At 43.2% G+C, this 22351-nt stretch overlaps 1 protein-coding gene across 4 annotated transcripts; it reads right to left on the bottom strand.

The window, feature by feature from the left end:
- Positions 1 to 3215: 3215 nt before the first annotated feature.
- Positions 3216 to 22088, bottom strand: LOC147187827 (vascular endothelial growth factor A-A-like). 4 transcript variants are annotated; one of them, XM_086100709.1, is made up of 8 exons: positions 21387 to 22088; positions 19450 to 19492; positions 16842 to 17038; positions 16390 to 16466; positions 14277 to 14309; positions 10544 to 10618; positions 8402 to 8533; positions 5700 to 7165 (listed from the first exon to the last, which is right to left on the bottom strand). In XM_086100709.1, the coding sequence occupies exons 1-8, from the start codon at positions 21438 to 21440 to the stop codon at positions 7144 to 7146; spliced, it is 633 nt and encodes a 210-aa protein (XP_085956835.1). In that variant the 5' UTR covers positions 21441 to 22088; the 3' UTR covers positions 5700 to 7143. The 4 variants fall into 4 exon arrangements, with proteins under 4 accessions (XP_085956832.1, XP_085956835.1, XP_085956833.1 ...); XM_086100707.1 differs by lacking the exon at positions 10544 to 10618; XM_086100706.1 differs by lacking the exons at positions 5700 to 7165; positions 8402 to 8533; positions 10544 to 10618 and adding an exon at positions 3216 to 3414.
- Between the last annotated feature and the right edge of the window lie 263 nt (positions 22089 to 22351).

Here is a 22351-nt window from a genome sequence, read left to right as displayed (position 1 = left end):
ATATAAAGACTAACAATAATAAAGACTAATAAAAACACTTGAGAAAAAAAATCCTGATGTGTATTTGTACACGAAAGGGTTCATGTTGTGTCACCAACTACAGAGGTTAAAATGTCACAAGCCTATTTTGACAACGTAAGAACTAGAAAAGTACAGAAGAATTTTATGTACAGTAACAATTTGTACTTCGTGACTTCCCACCACTGTTGATTACAAAGTGAACATAAAAAAACCCAAAAAACTGAGGGCTACCCCTCCCCTTCTCGTGTATAGTTTGATGGCTCAACCATGCGAATGTAATCACATGTAAATGATTTAAGCGGTCATGAATAGGCCGATTTTAGTGAGAACAGGCCGGGAATGTCTTAATCTCACTTTATCACGTACCTCGCCACTAATCTGGTAGAAACGTCCGCTACTCTCGGTCCAGACGTCTCTCGGTCCCCATCTATTCCGTGACCGATGGTATTATAGTTCTTAAAATAAAAGACAGACAGCACACTTAACGTTTACACGTCCAACTGTTTTATTTTGTACTCTTCAGACATTTGTCGAAGTGGCTGTCAAGCGCCCTACCATAACATCCATCCATCCATTTTCCGATCTGCTTTATCCTCACAGGGGTCGAGGGCGATGCTGGAGCCTATCCCAGCCGTCTTGGCGACACCCTGAACCGGTTGCCAGCCAATCACAGGGCACACAGACGAACAATTATCCATGCTCACACGCACACCCGTGGACAACACGATCGCGACCATGTAAATTCGCTACGAAGGTGATGCACACACTCCTCCACGTCACGGGTTCAAATACCGCTCTTAACTTTGTATTTCTATGTTTCCAATTTTTTTGTAGCCAGTCGGAAGTTCTAAACGAGATGTTTTGTTTAACGTGAGGAATTGAACAGGTGTGCTGCGATTGAACAATTTCAACGTATCTGGTGTCGAATCTGCAGGAAGGAAACACAAAATGACTGGACTCCCGAGCCAGTCAATTTGGAAGCCAGTTAACCATTCACACAGGTTTTAACGTTCGCCTGACGTTAGCAACCATGCTAAATGTTTGCGTTGCTCTCATGAACGAGTTACTGCTGCCTTTTTTTTGCGTAAAAACACACATAGTTTGCACGAGATTGTATTACTAGTTAGCTGTTACATATTGTTGAAAAAGTACACAAATGACATTCTGGGAAACTGACAGCAACATTTTGATCGTTTCTTACTTGTCCCGTAAGTATATGTATCTACACACTCTCGTTAAATGTGACTAACAGCTCTACAGATTATATTCATAGCAAGGTGACAAAACGGCTGTTCGGCCCGTATGAATGAACGATATATTTTTGCTCGGCTCTCACGGGAAAGCTGCTGTCAAGATTTACTTAAAAGCATGCATCTTATTTATTATATTTTCTTTCGGAATAAATTTGCACATTTGTTATCAATGAAATTTAATATCTGTGTCATGATGTTTTGCTGTCCAGGGACCTGAAAAGCTGTTGATATTTTCCCTGTCACAAGAAAAAGTATATGAAAAGTCAAATGAATCATGTTTCTGCTTTCACGGGCCAGCTGAGCATTTAAACCTCAAAATACACTCACTTCGTATTTTCTTTGGAATAAATACACTCTCATGATATATACTATTCGCATATTGATGTTTTGTAGTCCATAAACCTGAAAAGTTGGTGACATTTTTGCAGTCACAAAAGAAAGTAAGTAGAAAGGTCAGCGAAGCATTGTGTGTTTATTGTTGGGTGGAATGTTGGTCAAAGTTAATTTTGTTCATTCGTAAGGGAAACAAAATGAATTCATGTGACTTCTGGGAATCTAATCGCACGGGAGATAGGAGGGAAGACAAAATCAACTTTGACATAATAACTGCAAAATTCCTCTGATATGGCCGTAACACCAGACGAGACACCAGCACGCTAAACAAAACAGATCTGGTCAGTGTCACCTCTGTCCAGAGTCACCTATAAATGTGGAAGTTAACCAACATATTATGCAATGTATCAATTCAATGCCCCCAATAAAGCAGCCCGGGAAGTGGTCGCCATGCAAGCCAAATGATGGAGGGGGTAGGAGAGTAAAATGAAGTGAGTACACTGAAGAGGGGTCTGTCGTATAAAACCGGTGGTGCATTTAAAAGGCACCGTTATGCACATCAAGCTATCTTTTATTTAAAGTACAATATAGCTTGGTACAGAATTGAAAGTAGAGAAGCGGGCAAACATCCGTCCATCCTTTTTTTTTAAGCCGCTTCTCCTCACAAGGGTTGCCGGGCGTGCCGGAGCCTATCCCAGCTGTCTTTGGGCAGTAGGCAGGGTACACCCTGAACTGGTTGCCAACCAATTACAGGACACACAAAAACAAAAAAGCATTCACGCTCACAATCACACCTAGGGACAATTTGCAGTGCCCAGTCAACCTGCCATGCATGTTTTTGGAAGGTGGGAGGAAACTGGAGTTCCCGGGGAAAACTCACACAGGCACGCGGAGAACATGCACACACCACAAGAAGGCATCGACACATTGACAGAACCTTAAAAAAACACACACACACACGAGGAATGAGTAGTGATAAAAAATATAAAATAATAAATGTTTAACGAGGGAACGAGCAGTGATCATAATGTTAAAACGTGACACATTCATCAACCTCGTTGGGAGTACAAAGTGATTTGTGGTGGATCACATAACTGCCAAATTTGTTTCCCCAATTTCTTGTGATTTTTTTTTTCTCCTATAACAAGGCCACTTTTGTGGCTCATAAACAAAAGACGACAGCTACCATTTAGGGGGTACAAATAAATGAATGATCTTGGTTTCCAGAGGCTTGGAAGACAATTTGGACATTTGATTTTTGGTTTTATGGAGCCAAATGTCAGCCGCATGGTGCACCACAGCTGTGTGAAGCACTACGCCAGCAATGGCCCAACTAGAATTTAATTTAGTCTCTTTTGCATTCCAGGAAACCAATTCATCTGTCATTTGGTGATTCATGAATGGAGGGATCCAAGGTGTACCACACCTCTCACCCATTCAGCCGACTACTCGGAAATATACGGTAGGGAGTTATTCCCTTCTCCTTGATTTCAATTACTCTTTTTTTTGCGCCACCTGCGCACCGCAAACGTCCGTCTGATTATTCCCCGCCGCCCTCCTCCCACCTCGTGACCCAACGAGGGCATTTTTTCCCCGTGTCACTGTCGGTTACAAATGTGGGTAAATATAGATTAAAGGCACGGTACGTGTGAGTGAGCACATATACCTGACCACGCCGTAGACACGCCTGTGAGCAGGGCTCGGTGCCAAGTCGTGATTAGAGGCTTTTATATCCGCATTTACCTGCTGGGAGGCACGTTTACCGCCTCGGGTCTTGACGATTAGTCTCGCCTGTCTCCATGGTTTCCTGTGTCACAAACGCAAAGGTCACAGCCCGTTTAAAGAGGGCAAAATATATATTTTTCCGAATGATCGAAGTGGTCCCAAATAAGACAATAAATAAATCTTGGAGTAAAGAAAGTCAAGCATAGTGTCTAAGTCACAACTGTCTAAGAATATATATTTTTGTGTGTGTGCGCATATATTATTATGATATATTTTAAAAATTATTATTGTTATTATTATTATTATTACTATATATTTTTGCAAGAATTGAATCATATATTTTCCGGGAATAAAAGCAGAATTTATTGAGCAGAACAAACAGTTAAACACACAAATACAAGATGAGAAAACTGCCAGTTCCATCTCATGGCATCACTAGGCCACACCCCTTAAAGGCACACGCCCAAACCCGCAAGACTGTTTGGTGTGTTTGCCGGGGAATTTTTTTTCAATGGCATTTCAGTTTATTTGGGGAAAAAGCTTTCTTCAGTGGCAAATCTTAGCTTTTTTTTTTTTTTTTGTATTTATTTTTTGGGGCAGTGAAAGCACATTTGGCAGCTCCTTCAGTGACAAGCCCTTTTCTGTTACCATTTAAAACCCGCCAGACTGACACGAAACAAGCACAATTAAGCTAAAACAGAGCAGCTCGCTCGCACCCCGGGCCTCGAGCTGCCGTTAAATCACAGATTAAATGTTTACGGCATTCTTTTGGGACTCTGTGAAACCAAGAGGGCCCCCAGACTTTACTGGGATTATATGGTGTGCTTTAAATATATATGTAGGTATGCATGTAAAGAGAGGGGAGCTAATCCGACCAGGAAGCAGCAGGGTCTCCGGGGCTTAGAGGGAAACTGGTTTCAAAACAAACATGGCCAAAGATCTCCAAAAGGTCCACTTAAAGCACATTCAGAAGGCTTAGATTGGTGCCATGGGGCCTGCAGATCAGCTACTGCTCAAGTGTTACTGAGCAAGTTGCTAATCCCGCAGCGATAACTACTACTTAAAGGAAAAAAAAAAGCTTTTGATATCAGCAGCAAGTTGTCATTTTATTATTGATGATTGAGGCAGGCCTTCGAACCTTGTGAAGTTCCCAACGGAGGGTTATTCAAGACTAATCACGCCAAATTGTCTTAATGACTCACACTTTTCACATGACCCGCTCTCATCTGACGACCTTGTTGTAAAAAAATGTCTTGCACGGGGGCCCCCAGATGCTATTGGCACGTCACGAGCCACAGCTGCTCCCGCTGCTACGTTGCTCCTGGCATGACCACTCGAATATTTCCACTCAGACTTTGCACTTGGCAGTCACGAGGCGCCTCGTCCGACCGTCTTTCAGGGGGGGATAAGAGCGCTGGAATTTATTCAGGAGACTTCAGAACCTCTTAAGAGTCGTCATCTTTTTTTTTTTTTTTTTTTAAACGCCGCCTCTAAGCGTACCGATTTCTGGGTGCCATTTGATCATTTTGCACCCCTTCTGATCAAAGCCAGAAGAGACTGAATGTCAGATGTCTCTCAAACATTATCATGAGTGATTATCTTGTGGAGTGGGGTGTATTGTCCTTTTTTTTTTTTTTTTTTAATGAAGTGCTTTTCGCTTCGAGATATCATCAGCAAATTTGAAGTTATCTCATTTATGAGAGCTTGAAATAAAATGAGTGAACCCGTTTTTGTTCATCTCAGGTGGCGGCCATTTTGCCACTATTTTTTGTTGTCTGAAAATGACATCACAGTTTGGTCCGTTACGTGAGCTCCATGCAACTGTGATATCACTTTTAAGTCGACAGAAAGTGGAAAAATGGTCATCCCCAGAGATGGATGAAAAAAAAAGGTGGATTTTGCTACTTAGCTCATATTCCACAAACACAATACTAATCACGATGCCGTTTTTTAGACCCGCGGAGGTGCATGCGACATATTGTGAAGAAAATTTCGGGGGGTTGATTTCCCCCTTCCGAAAGTGTCGTCCCATGTTTGTCTTAAGGATGTCAAACTCATTTTTGTCGCGGGCCACATTTTAGTTACCCTTGGAGGGCCGTTATGACTGAAACCATATGATAGTGATCGATTGTTTAAGTTTCTGTAATGAGGGTTTTGATCACAAGAAAATGCTTACGATATGTCTCTAATTTGTTAAATATGAGAATTTAAAATTTTGGTAGAGATTTTAGCAAGCATCATGGAAGTGGACATGTTTGATTTGCTTTCGCGGGCCACATAAAAGGATGTGGCGGGCCAGATCTGGCCCCCGGGCCTTGAGTTTGACACCAGTGTCCTTAGGTGCCGGGAAAAAAAACACCACACAAGAACCTTTTTCTGTATTTTATATAAAAACAATATAATTTGAAAATAAATATGCTTTACCGTTTTACATGGACACATAGAAACAGGTTATTAGTGTCGGGACAAAACAACAAAAAAAGGAGCTAATAAATCAGGTTTCTAAGACTGATGGCGGAGGTTGTTGTTTTCTGGATATATTTCGAACATGTGGTGGTGGTAGTAGTGGTTTTTGTAGCAGTAGTTTTTCTGTAATTGCGCGTTGCAGGACGGACAAAACACACGTGGTACTTCCTTACATACACCTCGACGCAGATGCTAAAAGTTGAACGCACACGTTGCTTAATTCAGGTGTCCTCCTCGCTACAAAGGAACCATTTAGGGAATGTTAGTAAATATCTGATCTTTTTTTTTTTTTTTTTTTTCTGGTTGGCAATTTTTTTCTGTTATGTGTAAAAAAAACAAAATAAAAGCACAGGAGAATCCTTGCCAAACGGGACAGTCGCCGGGAGAGTTGGGACACAACACAGCATATATAAATAGAGCGCATTAAATATGGGCAATAAAATGAATACTGAAAAATACTCTATGACATTATAAATTATCTAGAATGGACTATGGCATGAATGGATAATATTAGGTATGTACAAGTTCAGAGAGGACGTGTAATCAAAGCACTACTGCGTTAAATCCCCATTTTCCTGGAAAAAAAAAAGGAACAAATAATTTATAAAGCACTTTTTCTGAGTCTTTTTCTTTTTTCTTTTTCAAGCGAGGCACTGGTTTTCCCGATGGAATCAAACTACAGTAGAGTTTTCATTCAGTGGTTTTTTTCTTTCACGCCAGCTATAATAGCACATTGGCTTGCAGTATCCCTTTCAAGGCACTCCTCGTGTCGTGTGCTGAAAATGTCCCCCCCGCCCCTCCCCGTAGGAAAAAAAAGCAGCCGTCTTTAGGAAGATCCCTCACCCGCTTTGCCAGTAAAATCAGACATCCGTGTGTGAATCCACGCCACAACGCTCTTCCTCCTTATCCTTGTCGTCTTAAAGTCGTCTTAAATCTCCAAGCGTTTTTTTTTTTTTTGTGTGCACCAGCACAGTAGACTCGCATCCAGTGAAGTAAAAGCAACAGGGTGGTTAGAAGGCGCTTCCATCAAATGATACATTGTTTTAGTCGTTTGATTGTTTTGTGTGTGTGTGTGTGTTTTTTTGTAGCAGCAAACAATTGTGTGGTATGCTGGCCTACACGCACACACGCACGTGTTGTAGATATACACTGGGAGGCAAACTGTCCGTCTCTCTCTGAAAGTCCGGAGTGGAATGCTCTCCACAGAAAAGAAGAGCTTTCGGGCCCAAAAAGAAAAAAAAAAGAAAAAATGGCAAAGTGCTGTGCTGTGAAATATCCGTTGTATTACGTTCTAATAATAGAACGGAGTATTCCTTCATCTTTTGTGTGCGCTGCTCCTCCTCCCTCATCTTCTGGGCTTGTCACATCTGAACAAAGAGGGGGGGAAAAAAGCCAAGTCAGACACCCATTTAAGCGTATTCGCCGAGACTTTTTAAGCACGGTGTAAAAGTACTTCAGAACAGAAAAGGAAGCTGACGGCATAAAATCTCGAGAAAATATGGTGTGTGTGTGTGTGTGTGTATATATACAGTATATATATATCCACCCATCCATTTTCCGAACCGCTTGATCCTCACTAGGGTCGCGGGGGGTGCTGGAGCCTATCCCAGCCGTCTTCGGGCAGTAGGCGGGGACACCCTGAATCAGTTGCCAGCCAATTGCAGGGCACACAGAGACGAACAACCATTCACGCCCACACTCACACCTAGGGACAATTTAGAGCATCCAACAGCCTGCCATGCATGTTTTTGGAATGTGGGAGGAAACCGGAGCACCCGGAGAAAACCCACGCAGGCCCGGGGAGAACATGCAAACTCCACACAGGGAGGCCGGAGCTGGAATTGAACCCGGTACCTCCGCACTGTGAAGCCGACGTGCTAACCACTGGACTACCGGGCCGCCCCCCAGTATATATATATATATATATATGTATATATATACACGTGACTTGAAGAGGCAAGTGGTGGTGGCGTGGTAGCATGTCACGTTGAGTGTCTTGGCGTGAGCTGCGGCCGACGGTAGCTTTTCATGTCTTTTACTGTTCTCCGTTTGTTAAATAAATGGCTGAAAAGCGCAACTGCAGCTGTGGCTCTCCTTTCCCACGTGCAAGGGCATTGCAGTAAGATACTGATTAATGGAAATGTGGTATGGGGTTTGGGGTGTATTCTTTGTAGGACTGAAAATGAAACATACCCCCCCCCCAAAAAAAATAGAAAATAAAACATAATAAATGTGGTTATATTTAACCAAAATTTATAATTAAAAAAATCCCATTAAATACAGTTTAAAGTTTGACGAGCATGTTTTAAAATGTATTTATTTATTTATTAATAATAATTAATTATTTATTATTATTTTTTACCGACTCAAAGGTTAAAAAAGGCAACTAATTCAAAGTAAACATCTCATGTGCAACGGTTGGGCCATATTAGCCAATAGGAAGCCTGAAAAAGTCACTGTAGCAGCCTCAGTGAGGAAGAAATATCACGACAATTATTTGTCAATTTGTCACATGAATACATAGTGCAGAAACAAAAATGAAATCAGACAGCTCAAAGATATGTATATTTTTTGCGTTAAGCGTGGCTTGAACCGGCTCTCACCTGCAGGTTCTCTCGTTGAGCTCTAGTTGGCGGTCTTTGCAAAACTCGTCGGTGTGTTTGCAGGAGCAGCGGCAGGTTTGCGGATCCTGCAAGAATAAATGCTTCCTTCTTTCTGAGCACGGCTTGCAAACACTGGACGAAGACAGACAGACAGGAAGAACAGAAGGAAAGAGAGAGATGAGGATCATCAAGAGTGTTGAATTACGACAGCGAGCAAACGGGTCACCCTTCCCCAGGTCATACGTTCATAGTTTCATCTTCCAAGTGTTTGCATAGCATCTGACGGTCTGGCTAGTATTGCACACAGGGCAAAAACACACGCCGTATAGTGAACCGTCACGCCCCCTGAACCGTTCCTCTCCCATTGGACCACTCTCACATGCCTTCCCGTTTGTTAGGCATGCCCTCAATAAGAAAAGATATCCGGCACGTTTTCACCAAGGAGTACGATACACTTTCTTTTTTTTGTGGCACCTTGACTTGCGATTTTAAAATCATAACGTTGACCAAGCTTGTAACTCAATGTATTTGTGAGTCAAATCAACTTTCCCCACTGTAATGAGTTGAAATTGCAGTAATCCGTTCTGCCCAAAAAGATGTTTTGTTTTTTTTGAGTGAAGGAAAATTCAGTTGACGTCAGCCGTACCTTATCAACTCGGCACCCTTGAAGCCCCGGCTAGACTCGCCACCTGGTTTTGTCACTGGCAATTTATCAGTAGCAAGTGGCACTTTCCAACTCGCGTCAAAGGCGACTTCAATGCTACGGCTTTTCATCAGAGAGTTAAACTCTGTGAAACGTGTTTGCCCTACCGAGAAGAGTTCACTTGCCTCGATTCGACTTATTACTGTTGGTGTTGTGTCTATCTTTTTCGAGGCTATGACACATCGCTCGCATTGTCATGCAAGCTTGGTCAGGAGCCAAACTGTACGACGGTGAACCCAACTGAGGTGGAAACGTGACTATTATCTGCAGACTATCGTCAAAGAAGACTCAAGAATCCGCTTTGTGACGTCTTCGTTTCAGTTTATTGTCAAAAAAGATGGGAAGGACTACTCCATTGCGCCGTACATGGATGACAAACCAACAATTGCATTTGAGACACAAAATGGAAGGCAACATTGTTGCGAGAGAAGAGCTTGGTCGGTGAAACACACACACACACACACACAAAAACAGTACTTGATACACAATCGGTCTGGTTTACAAATTACCCATAGGAGACGGCAAGGAAATCAACAGATAGCCATCACTCATATCTGAACATGACATTAAAAAAGTACCAGCATTGTGCGCGAGGACACACACAAAAAAAAGATGAAAAGCACAAAGAGGGCAAAGGAGACGGAGGCGAGACACAGCAAAGCGACTCAGACTAAACACGGCGATTACGATCCCGCTGATAGCGACACAGCATCAACAACGGCTAACAGTGGACGCGGTCGTTCCTGCTTGTCCGCTATCACCCATCTAAAGTGGAGACGTTACAAGGAAAATGTACCTGTGCTTTTACTTTTCTTGAATGACACATCGCAACAGTTGGGTTCGGCGCACAGAAATCCGTTGTATTTGATGTCCTTGATATCTACCAGGACAATCTTTGTCCTCACTAGCAAGAAAATTCAACGCGCAAGTAGAAGTACTAGCTTGCGCCAGTACACCACTGTGTCTTAAGCAATTTTTTTACGGTCGTATTAGCACGCTCTTTGTACATCCTAGTCGGACAAATTTGACATACTTGTCGGAAAACAAAAGTTACTGGTCAAAAAGTCATTCTACAAAGGCGCTCGAGCTGTTCTATTATTGTGCCGAATCATTTTACTAGTGAGGACAATTAACACACGGCATGGACTGTCAGATGGATATCCAGATGACGACTTTTCATATTAGCGTTACGGCTAGCTAGCTAACATTGACGGACGATTGATTAGTCTTGACGGGTGAGATGGATTCATTTAGCGGTTAGCAGCGTATGGCAGCATTAGCAAAACGGGGCGGGTAGCACGGCGGGTTAGCAACATGCTAGCGGACGGGTAGCGGAGGTACGGCGTTAAAAAGGGCAAAGGATCTCTTCCCAAGCCATCTTAATTACGAGAAGCACGACACTCAGGTGCAGGTAGATGGAGAAGGCGGAGCTGACATACGCATCGCCAATTGTTATGTCTGGGTTATTCTTTCGCTTTCTTTTTTGGCCTTTAGCTGGGCCTCGCCGGGATTGTCTGGAAGAGAGAGCACAACAACGCAGAGAGAGAAAGAAAGAGCGTGAAGCGAGGGAAGGAGTGGACAGCTGCTTTACTTGGTTTTTTTTCTTTTTTACAAATTGAGTCAAAGCGGCGGTATTTATTTATAGCTTGCCATTGAACTCGTTTGCGGGTTATTGAGCGTCTGCGACGCACGCCGCTGTCAGGTGTTCAGTTCACCGAGCACAGTCAAGCGTGTCGACGCGCTTTCCTCTGGGCGGCGAGCTGTTCTTCCCCGCCCAAAGGAATGTTTCAAAAATGCGCCGAGAACGTGTGGGAGACTTTTCCCATGTTCAACCTATGTGAGAATGTGATTTTAGTTTTGTGGGAATTTGAGAATCAGGGGCGAGGACGATGTGACTGGTAAAGATTCAGAAACACATGCGGAACAATGCAGCCTCCTGTCTGCGCTTCCCACATAAATAGCGGAACGTTGTGGACCGAAAATATTCCGTGTGAAGAAGCAATTTATTGTGTTCTTTTATTTAAAAAAAAAAAGAATTAAATACATAAAACTCCCCACATGAATGAAAGATAATAAACTTCCTCTGGACCACATCAGTCAAGCCAAGTCTTAACTTCGTTATTGATTCAAAGCGCAACACAATGGGAACAAGCTCATAAAGGATTAGAGGCTTACAAAGGATGCACCTGGGGCTTTACATGTGCACGTTTTGCTTAGTGGGCATTTCACTTTCAAGTGTGCAAAGACCCTTTAATGAAAGTTCTATAAGGCTCACTTGGAATTTATCGCATGGCCGATAACCATTATTTTCATATTTCTGTGTCTGTGAATAACCCACAAATCACGACGAAAGACCAAAAAAATAAATAAAATAGCAATGAACTTGTCGCATTTGCGTATCGGGCCGTCGCTATTTGTAATGCGAAATGAGTACACGTCCTCAGGACAGCGATAACAGCATTTTGGATTTTTGCTAGCCCAAAGGTGATGGTTAAAATAGAGATTAAACTCTGAACTGTGATGATTTTGACGCAAAATACATTCTGGGTCACTTCGCTACCACGGTTACCAAGTGATAAGAACATAACAGCAGCTCCATATCTATTGCGCCGAGTAATTCAACACACATACCGGCTAAGGGTTAGCCACTTGCTATCCAGAGCCAACACGGCTAACCGCGCAATGTCATTCGCCGACTCCGACATCACTCAACCAACAACTTTTAAAGCGACACATTCAAAGTCACAGACACAGCAGTGTAAAGCATGAGGGATGGTGAACCAAAGTGGACAAATATAAAACCTGCACCCCACATGCATTTTGTGAATTGGTGTTATGTGTCTCGAGTTCACATATTTCGTCTATCGGGGTTCTGGAAACACTCTTATAAAAAAAGTGACTTACCGCTGTAAGACAGCTTACATTTTGGTGTTTGAATGTACAATGTTTCATACGTTTTGATTTTGTGTTGGATTTACAATCAAGTTCCGTTGAACTGAAAGTGGCAAAAAAAAAAACATTTGAAGCAAGCACGCTGTGCCTCTTATTTAGAGAAGTGTGAGCTAAAGTGTTCGAAATGCATTTAGTAAATTTAATAAGTTGTTTAAAGAGTGCGGTGGGCTAAAACTATGTAAAAAAAATGTTTTAAAGTTTTATTTAATATGGTTTTACCATCATGGATTTTCGCCTGCAATGATTTCAATGTGAAATATCAATGTGATGTTTTTATGAAACACATATTTATGATTATTTTATATTTCTTTACTTGCCACCATCATTATAAGAAGATAAATATCCATTAGCGCATTTCCTCATACAGTATGTTCACATTCTTGGAAGCCTGTCTAAACAGTCTAGCAGATTAAACTGTAAAACAGACTGCAATAGATTTATCATTCGGGTACTAAATCTGTCCTTTGCGCTGTGTTTACATGAAAATGTTTCTTCCTTGTCTTAAAAAAAACAAAAAAAACAGTTGTCATGACTTGACAACGCTGATGGGTGTTGTTTTGAATAATTGCGAAATCCAGTGTATTTGGGAGGCTGCTTCTTCCCGACCTCTCACATTGATGACTTCAGTCACAGTACTGGCAAATGTACAAAAAAAACAAAACGAAAGGCACCCGAGTTGAATGACCGCGAAAGTGTCGTTATTGTTGACCGCAAGCCACTGTGGGACAGCTCATAAACAATCAAGAGGAGGTTAAAGAGGAGAAACTCCCCCCCCACCCCCACGACACCCCCCGGCCCCGTCGAAAGCCTCAACATATTAACAAGCACTCACTTGGGAAGTTGTTTTAACGGATTTTAGCGGCTTCTGGTGCCGGCGGACGCAACTTGAGCAAACGCCATAAACCGAGGCGGCTCTTCAAAACGACGCCGCTATCGATATCAGAGCAAGCGGAGTAGCAGGGAGTGAAGTGGAAGCATAGGAGTGGAAGAATGTCAATCGAAGACAGGGCGAGGGGAAGAAAGGCGTAAAGGTCAGGCGTGGCGAGGGCAACGAACTCGTTAAGAGTCACTTATTTACCGGCGTGCTTGAAAGACGGCGTGAGGCCACCTGCGCGGCTCAATGATGTGTTCATTTTGTTAGTCATAAAAACGTGGGGTGGGGGAATGGACTCGATTAATCGTGTCTTGAAGTTGCTGAAGCAAAAGGGGATGCAGTACTCGGGTACAACCTGCAGAGGCGCTGTTGAGTTGCAAGAAGGATGAAAAGGCCACACAGATGTCTGCAAAATTTCTGCTCAGTATCCCGATGGCATCGAAACAGGAGTTCAGAACATTTACAGAGCTCCTCCCATCCATTTGAAAATAAAATTAAGAATGACACAGTTTACTAAAAGTTATATTGATGTTTCAGGATGAACCTAAAATGCACTAGAACCCTTACAGCTGAACTTACTTAAACTGCAAGTTATACTGAAACGATGAATAGTTGACCTTGTGTATTTCAGGCCTCCAAGTTCACTGCAGTACATGTAAGGTTCACCCGAAATGCCCAAATCCCCAAATTTTTGTGAGTAGTGTATTTTTCCGAATTACAGTGGAGCCTCCAGAAAGTGGAACAATTTGGACATTTTTCGGACGGAATCAAAATTTTCCGCCTGTGATTATTGAAGAACTTTTGTGCTCAAGGGCCATTTTATGTTTTTGAAAGTAGTTGGATGTGTCAAAGTTTTTTGGTGGAAGTCAGTGTTCTGCTGAACATCATTAAAAAAAACTGCTTTTTGGTCAGAAACTGATGCTTTTGGTGCCATGTTCCGTTGCTGATGGCTAAAGAATGAAAAAAGTTAAACTTTTCTGGTGAAATTAGAGAATTTGCTTTCTTTTTGGGAAGTTTGGTGGTCTTGAATTTTCATGGTCTGGCAGCGAATGAGTTCAGTAACCATCCTTACATGTTTGAGACAAGCTCAGAACGGTATAACGTTTCTTAATACCCCACCTGCGCAGCTACGAAATGTTTGACAACCTTGGACGACAACCAGCAGTCACGGAATTACAGCTCGTGTTCCACTTTGGAAAACGAGTGCCGTGGTCGACTGGAGGCAAATAAGTCAAAATGGCCATCCTTGAGAGAGAGGCCCCTTTTGTTTGCTCGAACGACATCGAATCTCTGCTGGCTATTGTTCAACTCAAGCATTAAAGGTTCAGAAGACGCTCTGTACTCACTTTTCTCGCAGCTCTTTCACTTCTTTCTTTAACCTGAAAGCAAGGCACAGTCACAAAAAAAAAAGTTATGTTAGATGCATCAGAGTTGTCTGCGGATGAAACATCATTGTCATCCAAAAATGTTGCCCAACAAGCTTTCACTTTGAAATGACCTCTTGTTGCGCGGTCACAGGCGGCAAGAGCGGTTGAGTGTTGTTTCACGAGTGCATACCCACACAATAGCCGGGCTCAACGCCTCCCGCTGATAATGCTTTGTGGTGAAATCTCTTGTTGGGCAAAAGTATGAGGAAAGGCGCCCTATTTCATTCTGCGGGGTCACGCGCTGCGCAGGCATTTTGAAACTTATTTTGTCGAGGGGAGGGGGGTGGTCAGAAATAACATTTCATCAGCAGGTTTTCTTGACGGTCTCAACTCAATAAGAGAGAAAATCAGTGCACGTTTCAAGTATCATGTATTGATCTTTGGCCACTGGGCATTAGTGTTTCCACCGCTATATAATCGTTCATCATTAGCACACTTGCTATCTCACAGGTGTGTTTTTTATTTATTTTTTAAATACATTTTTTAGTGTTTACGGAGAACAGTTATTGAACGTTGGGAGAACAATAAAAACAAAGTGAGCACGCTCACGTCGAAGCTGCTGTCAGCCGCAGCTCACGCTCAGACGCTCACACGTAGACTGGCCAATGTCACGTCTGCACGATCGTGAAACTTTTCACCCACATTAGATGCCGTAGGCAGGAAATGTTTCGCAATTTAGTGTCATCCATCCATCTCGAACATGGATAGGCAACTTAACTCATTCAGTACCAGCCAATTCTAGACCAAGTCTGAAAAGACGTTTAAAAACGTCTTTGGGAGTGAATGAGTTAAATGCAAAAAAAACAAAAACAAAAGGACCACCATTTTTCAGCAGTGCTACGAACAGGGTCACATAGCACCACATAGTTCCGGTCCAGAAGTATGACCAGAAAAATCCACTTTAAATAGAGACCAAATATGTGCTCTTAAGAATGTAATTTTTTGCAATGCATGCACTAAAAGAGCTGGTGTCCTAGCATTTTTTTTTTCCAAATGACTGTCTACATTTTTTTTCCCCAGTGCAAACCATTCAGGCACGGCACAAAACTGCTGAACAGCAAACCAACATTAAGTGCAAGAACTCATTTTTTTCACCCAAGTCACCATACTCCAAATTTAAATGTTCTTGAGGTTCGATGTTTGTCCTGCGTTCCTCAATTATAGCAATTGAATATTCATCAGCTTTTGTTTGCGACCTGTCCCGATACTTTTGAAATTGTGGTGGAGAGCAGCCGTTACTCAGCCGAGGCGCATATTTTTTATATGCGTATCATCTCACCGCCAACCGAAAACGCCGCCGAAAGTCGCAAAAAGTAATGCCGGTTAATTCTATACCTTCCGCCCTCTAGTGGCCGAACATTGTATTATTTTGCTTGTCATCATACGTCGCGGGCATCGATAGAGACATATCTATGTTTGTCGTAAATAAATAGTTTCCGAACCCTTTGAATTAAATTGGATCATTTGTCCACGGCGCAGCTGTTGATCTCTTACGGCGTACTGGCCGGGAATCGCGGACTTCGAGGACATCCCTCCCTTGAGGAGGTAAAAAAAGAAAAAAAAAAGCGTATCCCAGCTGCCTGAAAACTCTGGTAAAAGACTTAATAGTTGGAAAGGAGACATTACTTCCGAATGACTCGTTTCATTGCCTTAGAAGATAATGAGCCGGTCAAACCACATTTAACAGTGAAGAACCAGTGTGTGTGGGGGGGGGGGGGGGGGTAACGCGGAGAATTTGGGTAGCAGCTGCACTAATGTGTCTCCGTGCGATGGAATGAGGATAAGCCGGCGCACATGTATGGAGAACGTCTACTGGGATACGCTTCAACCTGCAGCGGGCTTTTTTATCGCGAGCCAAGAGAAGAAAGCAGACGATACCGAGATATGAATCTAGCAGACCTGTCAAAAGTGTCAGAAGCCGATGAAGGGGGGCTTTGACATTTCTTTTGGTTGTTTTCTTTTTTTCTTTTTTTTTTAAAAACACATTCACATGTTTTAGCCATGTCGCTGTGTGCGTGAAGGGGGTTCTTACCTACACTCGCATGCACTGTGCTCTGTAAAACTCATGAAGATATCATTTTGTTGCCTTTGGGTTTTTATTCTTTTGATCTGTGGGGAGGAAAAAAAAAAGACACAGAAGGGATTTAGTAACTCGGGGAAAATTGCAAAAGTTAGTCAAACAATCACAGAATGTGCTTGCATTCTGCTTGTTGTTTCATCCAAGAGGATCTGAAACAGATCCAGAAACGCGTTGAAGATACTTTATGGACTATTGTTGACAAATTGGAGCGACGATAATTGCCTTGTTGAAAAAAAACCACAACCGAAACGCCTCCCGGTGCCAGAAATAAATGGCCCGATTCAAGCGCAACGATTAGCAAAAAGCCACAGCGTACAACCCCCCCCCCCCCCACCCCACCTCCCTCCCTTTTCCCAAAACAAAATGGCTCCCCAAAGGATAATCAGTCAGTAAAGTTGCCAGACCTCCATGGTGACGTTATAGCTGGACGTGGGCATGCACTGCAGCGTCTCGTCGTTGCAGCAGCCGGCGCAGCGCGTCAACACCACGCACGACGGGATGAAGATGTGCTCCACCTCCTCGGGGTACTCCTGCAGGATCTCCACCAGCAGCTCCCGAGGCTGACACAAACTCTTGTTGTACACCTCCATCAACGGGATCACTGCGGAGGGAGACGCACGCAAAGAAACTGGATGTGAAAAACGCTCGTAACGTAGTTACCTGTACGTAGTAACGTGAAAGCCTTAAAAAAAAAAAAGTCTGGTTGGAAAGGCCACTTCAACCGATGTCCAAGACGGGCAAAAATTGTGAAAATCGAATGAAGAAAAACTGCAATGTGCAGTTAGCGAGCTAGCTATGCCGACACCCCCCTTCCGATAGTCTTCTGCTGCTTTGGAGCGCCTCGTTGTTTGTATGCCGTGTGAGCATCACACAGAGAAAGGGGGGAAGAGTGAGGAGTTGGGGACTAGACACACGTGCGTGGCCGCTTTAGAGCGCCTCATTGTCGTTTCTTTGGATACACCAACATTCCAAAATCAAATGACGCATCCACCTGTAGAATCGCAATCGTTTTTTTTTGACGATTGTTTTTTTTTTTACGATTGTTCCCTATATGTGTCCACGTTTTTGTGACATTTTGATTTGGTGCTACGCTGTGAGATTTTGCCAATCGCCCGAATGAGGTTGGGAAACACCGGGCCGTATGTTACCTCACACCTCAGCAGCGACGACAACAAATAGCATTCAGCATTCAAACTTCCTCATAAGCCACATGGCATTTATGATCGTTTATGACTGCAATACAAAATGAAGAGTCTTTTGTTTTTTTTACATCATTGGCCCTGCATTTTTGTCCATTATCACTTGGCATAACATTTAGTATTCCTAGGTCAAGGTCAGGAATTGAAATGCCTTCTTGAAGCTTTTACATCTTAATAATTTACATATGGAAAAAAATTATTGGGACACGTAGCCGGTACACCTTCAGAAAGCAAAAACGGGAGGGAAAATACGGACTTCCCGTAGCTTTGTGTGCGTATTAGTGAATTCCCGAGAATTTCATGTTTGGCAGACTTATCTTAAGTGCAGAGAACTCATCCAACTAGACCAAAAAAATAGATAAAAAATAATAATGGCTTTGCTGTGGCTCGCATTTATTTGATTTGCTGATTTGGTGTTGTTCGCCAAAAGGAAAGAAACCGTTGCACAGTCTCGCCTCATTAGTGGTTTTAAAAATGTTTCCAATAAGTCATTGCACTTTGCCGATTCAGCAAGTTTGACGCATATGCAAATGTCTTGCTCAGGTGAATGTGATTTTTGGAAAGGTCTCGCAAATTAATTAATGAATTGATTAGCACGTCAATTTAAGACCACGTGTCAATCTATCAACATCTGGCAAAGGGCTCAACTCATCCCCCGAGACGCATACTGGACTCGCCGCTTCCAAGGTATCAATCAATCTGAGAACAAGTGAGCGAGAAACAAGCCTCGGGCCGCCAATACAAACACCGGCACATGAAGAATAACTACAAGTTTCCTTTTTTTTTTTCCCTCTCCAACTCCGTTTCTTCCCAAATCGGATTGGGCGATGTTGGGATTGTGGAGGGGGGTAAAAAGAGGGCGTGGGGGGTGGGGGGGGGGGGGTGACAGTCCATTCCTTTCTGTAAAAGTGAGTCTGGTGATGGTAACATTTCCCTCAGCCTAACCTCAGACATGAAAAAAAGTGGACAAAAGTTCCAAATGTCTCCATTTGAAAGGCCCTGGAGTAGAGCGGGAAAAGCGGCCACTGGGGGGCGAGCATGTGCCTGCACCGTGGAACCTTCACATACAGTAAATGGGCCTAAATACAATACATCTTTATTTATATAGCGCTTTCAGATCAGCTGGTCTCTCTCTCTCTCTCCCACACACACACTCAAAAAAAACTCACCAACTCACATTTAATCCCTCGCGTGCATCACACTCGCACACACACTCTCATTCACTCACTCTCACACACCCTCACCCGCCCACAAAACTCACTCGCTCATTCAAACGTGCACGTACTCACATGCGCCGACTCTCACACAATTGCACTCTGACACAAACGCATTCACTCACCCAAGCACTCAATTAATCCCTCGCCCAGGCTCACACTTGCACACAAACTCCCTCGACTCACTCATACAGCCGCAAATGCACCCTCACCTTTCACCCTCACACACAAATTAGCTCACTTACTCACCTGCTTGTTCACTTGTTCAACCGCAAACGCACTCACATTTGCTCTTTCACACACTTGCACTCTCGTAACACACTAATTCCCACGCTCCCTCGCTCACTGTTGCTCTCTCACACGCTTGCAATCTCACGCCAACAAACTCACTTCCTCATCCACTCACTCGTTCACTCTCACTTAGTTGCACTGTCGCACACTTTCAAAAAGTCTCTCTCTCTCTCTCTCTCTCTCCCTCCCTCTCTCTCATATATCCATAGTCCCACAAACTCCCAAACATTAGCCCTACACACTCACGCTCCACACACGTCCACACACATACGTATTGATGATGCCAACGTGTCCTAAAGGTCACCTACCGTCATGTGGACCTCTCTGCGTTTCCCTCGGTAATTGGGCACTCTGCGGAAAAAAAACAAAAAGAAACGGGGCGAAAGTGAGATGTGCAAGGCCTTATTGCGCAAAAATATAGATTTACATTTGTCGGCTGAAACCCTTAGAGAACAAAAAAAAAAACTTTACATCAGTTTCTCTCTCTCTCTCTGTCTGTCTCTCTCTCTCTCTCTCTCTCTCTCTCTCTCTCTACACACACACAGGCGATATAACCTGAGCAAGTGTAAATCTGTCATATACAATGATAAATCTCATATACACTGTCATAAAAAAACCCCCACACAATATGTTTCCCAAACTCCGATCTTAAAATACATGTTTTGCTCTTATATCGACAAGAAAAAGTATGTGACATCACATTCCCTTGACAATTTACTCAGACAAACACGAACGGAATAAAACAGGTTCCAGCATTTTGCTCTGACAATTGGCAAGCTGAATAAAACACTCCCACCTGTTTTTTTTTCTCTCTCTCTTTCAAGAATAATGATTGCCACAGCGAGTTGAGGCAATGTGACCTGAGCTTGGTACTGAACGTGGCAAACTTTTTACAACCCCGTGTGCGCGACAAGTGTGCAGATTTCGTAACCTTTCAGGACTCCTGGCTGCGTTCATTCCCATTTAAAAGCCGGTGAGAATGTCAACCAGCCCCCCCCCCCACCCCTCCGTCACCCCCTTTCACTGCTTCACTGCGTGTGTGTGTGTGTGTGTGTGCACGCAGTGGCAGCGCACAAAAGGATTACTGGCAAGTTTCTATGGGTGTGCAATACCTCGCTCATGTTGAGTGAGACGGCAACACTCGGCCCCAATTGGACTTAATGAAGAAGAAGAAGAAAAAAAGTAATTCCTGTTGAAGGGACGTAGGCCCCGCCTCTTCCGAGTGGCGTGAGAGAGCGATAGAGTGGGGGTCCAGTTGGGAGAGCCCCACCACCCTAACTAACCTCCCACTCACTCAAAACACTGGGATGGGTGTCAGGCTAGGATAGGATGCCCCTTTGTAATTGGGGGAGGGGGTGATGGGGGGGGGGGGGTGTTGAGGGGCCTTCATTTTTATTGCATGATTATTTTTGAAATTAGATTTTTGTCTTTTTCCCCCCACCCATCTTTCCTTTGCTTTCATTCATGAATATGTCTCGCACTTCTGACCTATGAGCAAGTACAGTAAACTGTAAAGTTCATTGAGTTCTTAAAAAAAAAGTGTCAAGTTCAGCAGTATCACTGCAAGTTTTACTTTTTTTAAATTATTTTTATTTTTGCCAAATGATTTTCAGGAGGTAACTCTTCAGTCAATAATTTAGATTTATTTTTATTTTTTTTGATTTCCATATTCAGGGACTCATAAATGCCTACCATGGTCCTACCACTGGAAACTTGAAAATTATTGCTCACGTAAAATAATGATATTATATAGTAAAAAGATATATTTGTTAAATCCTGGATTTATTTAAAATGTAAATGTCACATATGTATAGCAGTAAAACCATAGTTTAAAAAATGTAAAACATAAAGTATTTAAATCTTAATTAAAAAAAATAACATTTATAAAATAAGAAAATAATCTGAAAGTTAAACAGAAATATTTTTTAAATATTTGAATGTTAAAGAAATCTTCACATTTGACCTTATTTTGACACAAATGATATCTATAGCTATTGCATAATATTTTTTTACACACATTTTTGGTGAATTTAATATATATATCCATTATGGAAAATATATTTTTAAATAATAAAATCAATATCACAAAATAAATGTGAAATATGTAAAAATACAAATAAAAACGTTTTAACGGTCCTTGAAAAAAATCCATGTTGGCAATTTACTCAAAGGCCAGCAATGACCCGGCAAGGTCATGTGACGTGTTTCCTTTTTTTTTTTTTTTTTTGACCCACGGTGGACTCACCTTGACAGCCGACAGCGTCAGAAATAATAGTGTCAAACTGTCAATAAAGTTCATGGTGTTGTCAAATCCAAATCCGGGCGAGGTGTTAGAATCCGCGGCGGTGCTGGTGGGGGGCGGTGGGCTTCGCGTCCATCAAGTTTGCAATTTACAAAACGCGACAATTAAAAAGGGGCTCCTGGCGGGTCCGTGGGTGCCGCGTCCATGTTGGTGGCGGCGTTCCAAAAAAAAAAAAAAAAAAAGTAAAGAAAATCCTTTTTGCGCACAAAACGCTTCACTTGTCGCGCGATCCTCGGGGGCGTGAGGTGTGGGGGTCCGGGGGGCGGGGGAGGGCGCGGGGGGGGGTTTACTATCCACACATTACACACAAACACAGAGAGGCACGATCAGGAACGTCTCACATGGTCCCGCGGCGGCGCGCTTTCCCGCATTGGCCCCGTGGCAACATTACGCACCGAATAATAATCCCATGCTTGTTGCGCCACAGTGACAGTGCCAGTCAAGTCCGCCGTTCGCGCAGCGCTCCCGGACGTCCTTCGAGCTGAATCCGAGCCCACGTTAAGGGCGGCGGGGGTGTGTGGGGGGGGTCACGTGGTGGTCGGAAGGCCGCGTATGCTCCGCTTTGACGTCTCCTTTGCGCGCACCAAAAGCGGAGTCAGATGATCATCCAAAGAATCGGGACGCGTCTTTACACTCCAGCTCCAACTGCACTCCACACTGTAGTGTGCGTGCGTCTGCTGAATGTGCGTGTGTGAGTGTGACGCCGGTCGCTCGTGATTGGTGCACTCGAGGCGTGGGCGTGGCGAAAGGTGAGGGGAAAAAAAACCCGGACTTGTCTAAATTTTAGTGTTCGGTTCAATTGATCCAGCCGTACCTTGATTTGTCTAAATCGTTTGATTTGTCTGATTTGTCATTACATGTAGACTATATCCTCATTGTTTTGGTACAGATACTTGTTAATGACGTTT

Source organism: Hippocampus guttulatus, chromosome 20, assembly GCF_054856545.1.
Source record: "Hippocampus guttulatus isolate MCC_2025c chromosome 20, RoL_Hgut_1.0, whole genome shotgun sequence".
Lineage (NCBI taxonomy): Eukaryota > Metazoa > Chordata > Actinopteri > Syngnathiformes > Syngnathidae > Hippocampus > Hippocampus guttulatus.
The sequence above is the reverse complement of the archived record's forward strand: the minus strand, read 5'-3'. Positions and strand labels throughout refer to the sequence as shown.

Excerpts from the sequence above, each read along its gene's own strand:
- LOC147187827 (XM_086100709.1), bottom strand. The coding sequence starts at position 21,440 with ATGAACTTTATTGACAGTTTGACACTATTATTTCTGACGCTGTCGGCT. Across the intron at positions 19,493-21,386 it reads TGACGCTGTCGGCTGTCAAG|AGTGCCCAATTACCGAGGGA; the intron begins GTGAGTCCACCG and ends TTTTTTCCGCAG. Across the intron at positions 8,534-10,543 it reads GACATAACAATTGGCGATGC|TGTTTGCAAGCCGTGCTCAG; the intron begins GTATGTCAGCTC and ends GTCTTCGTCCAG.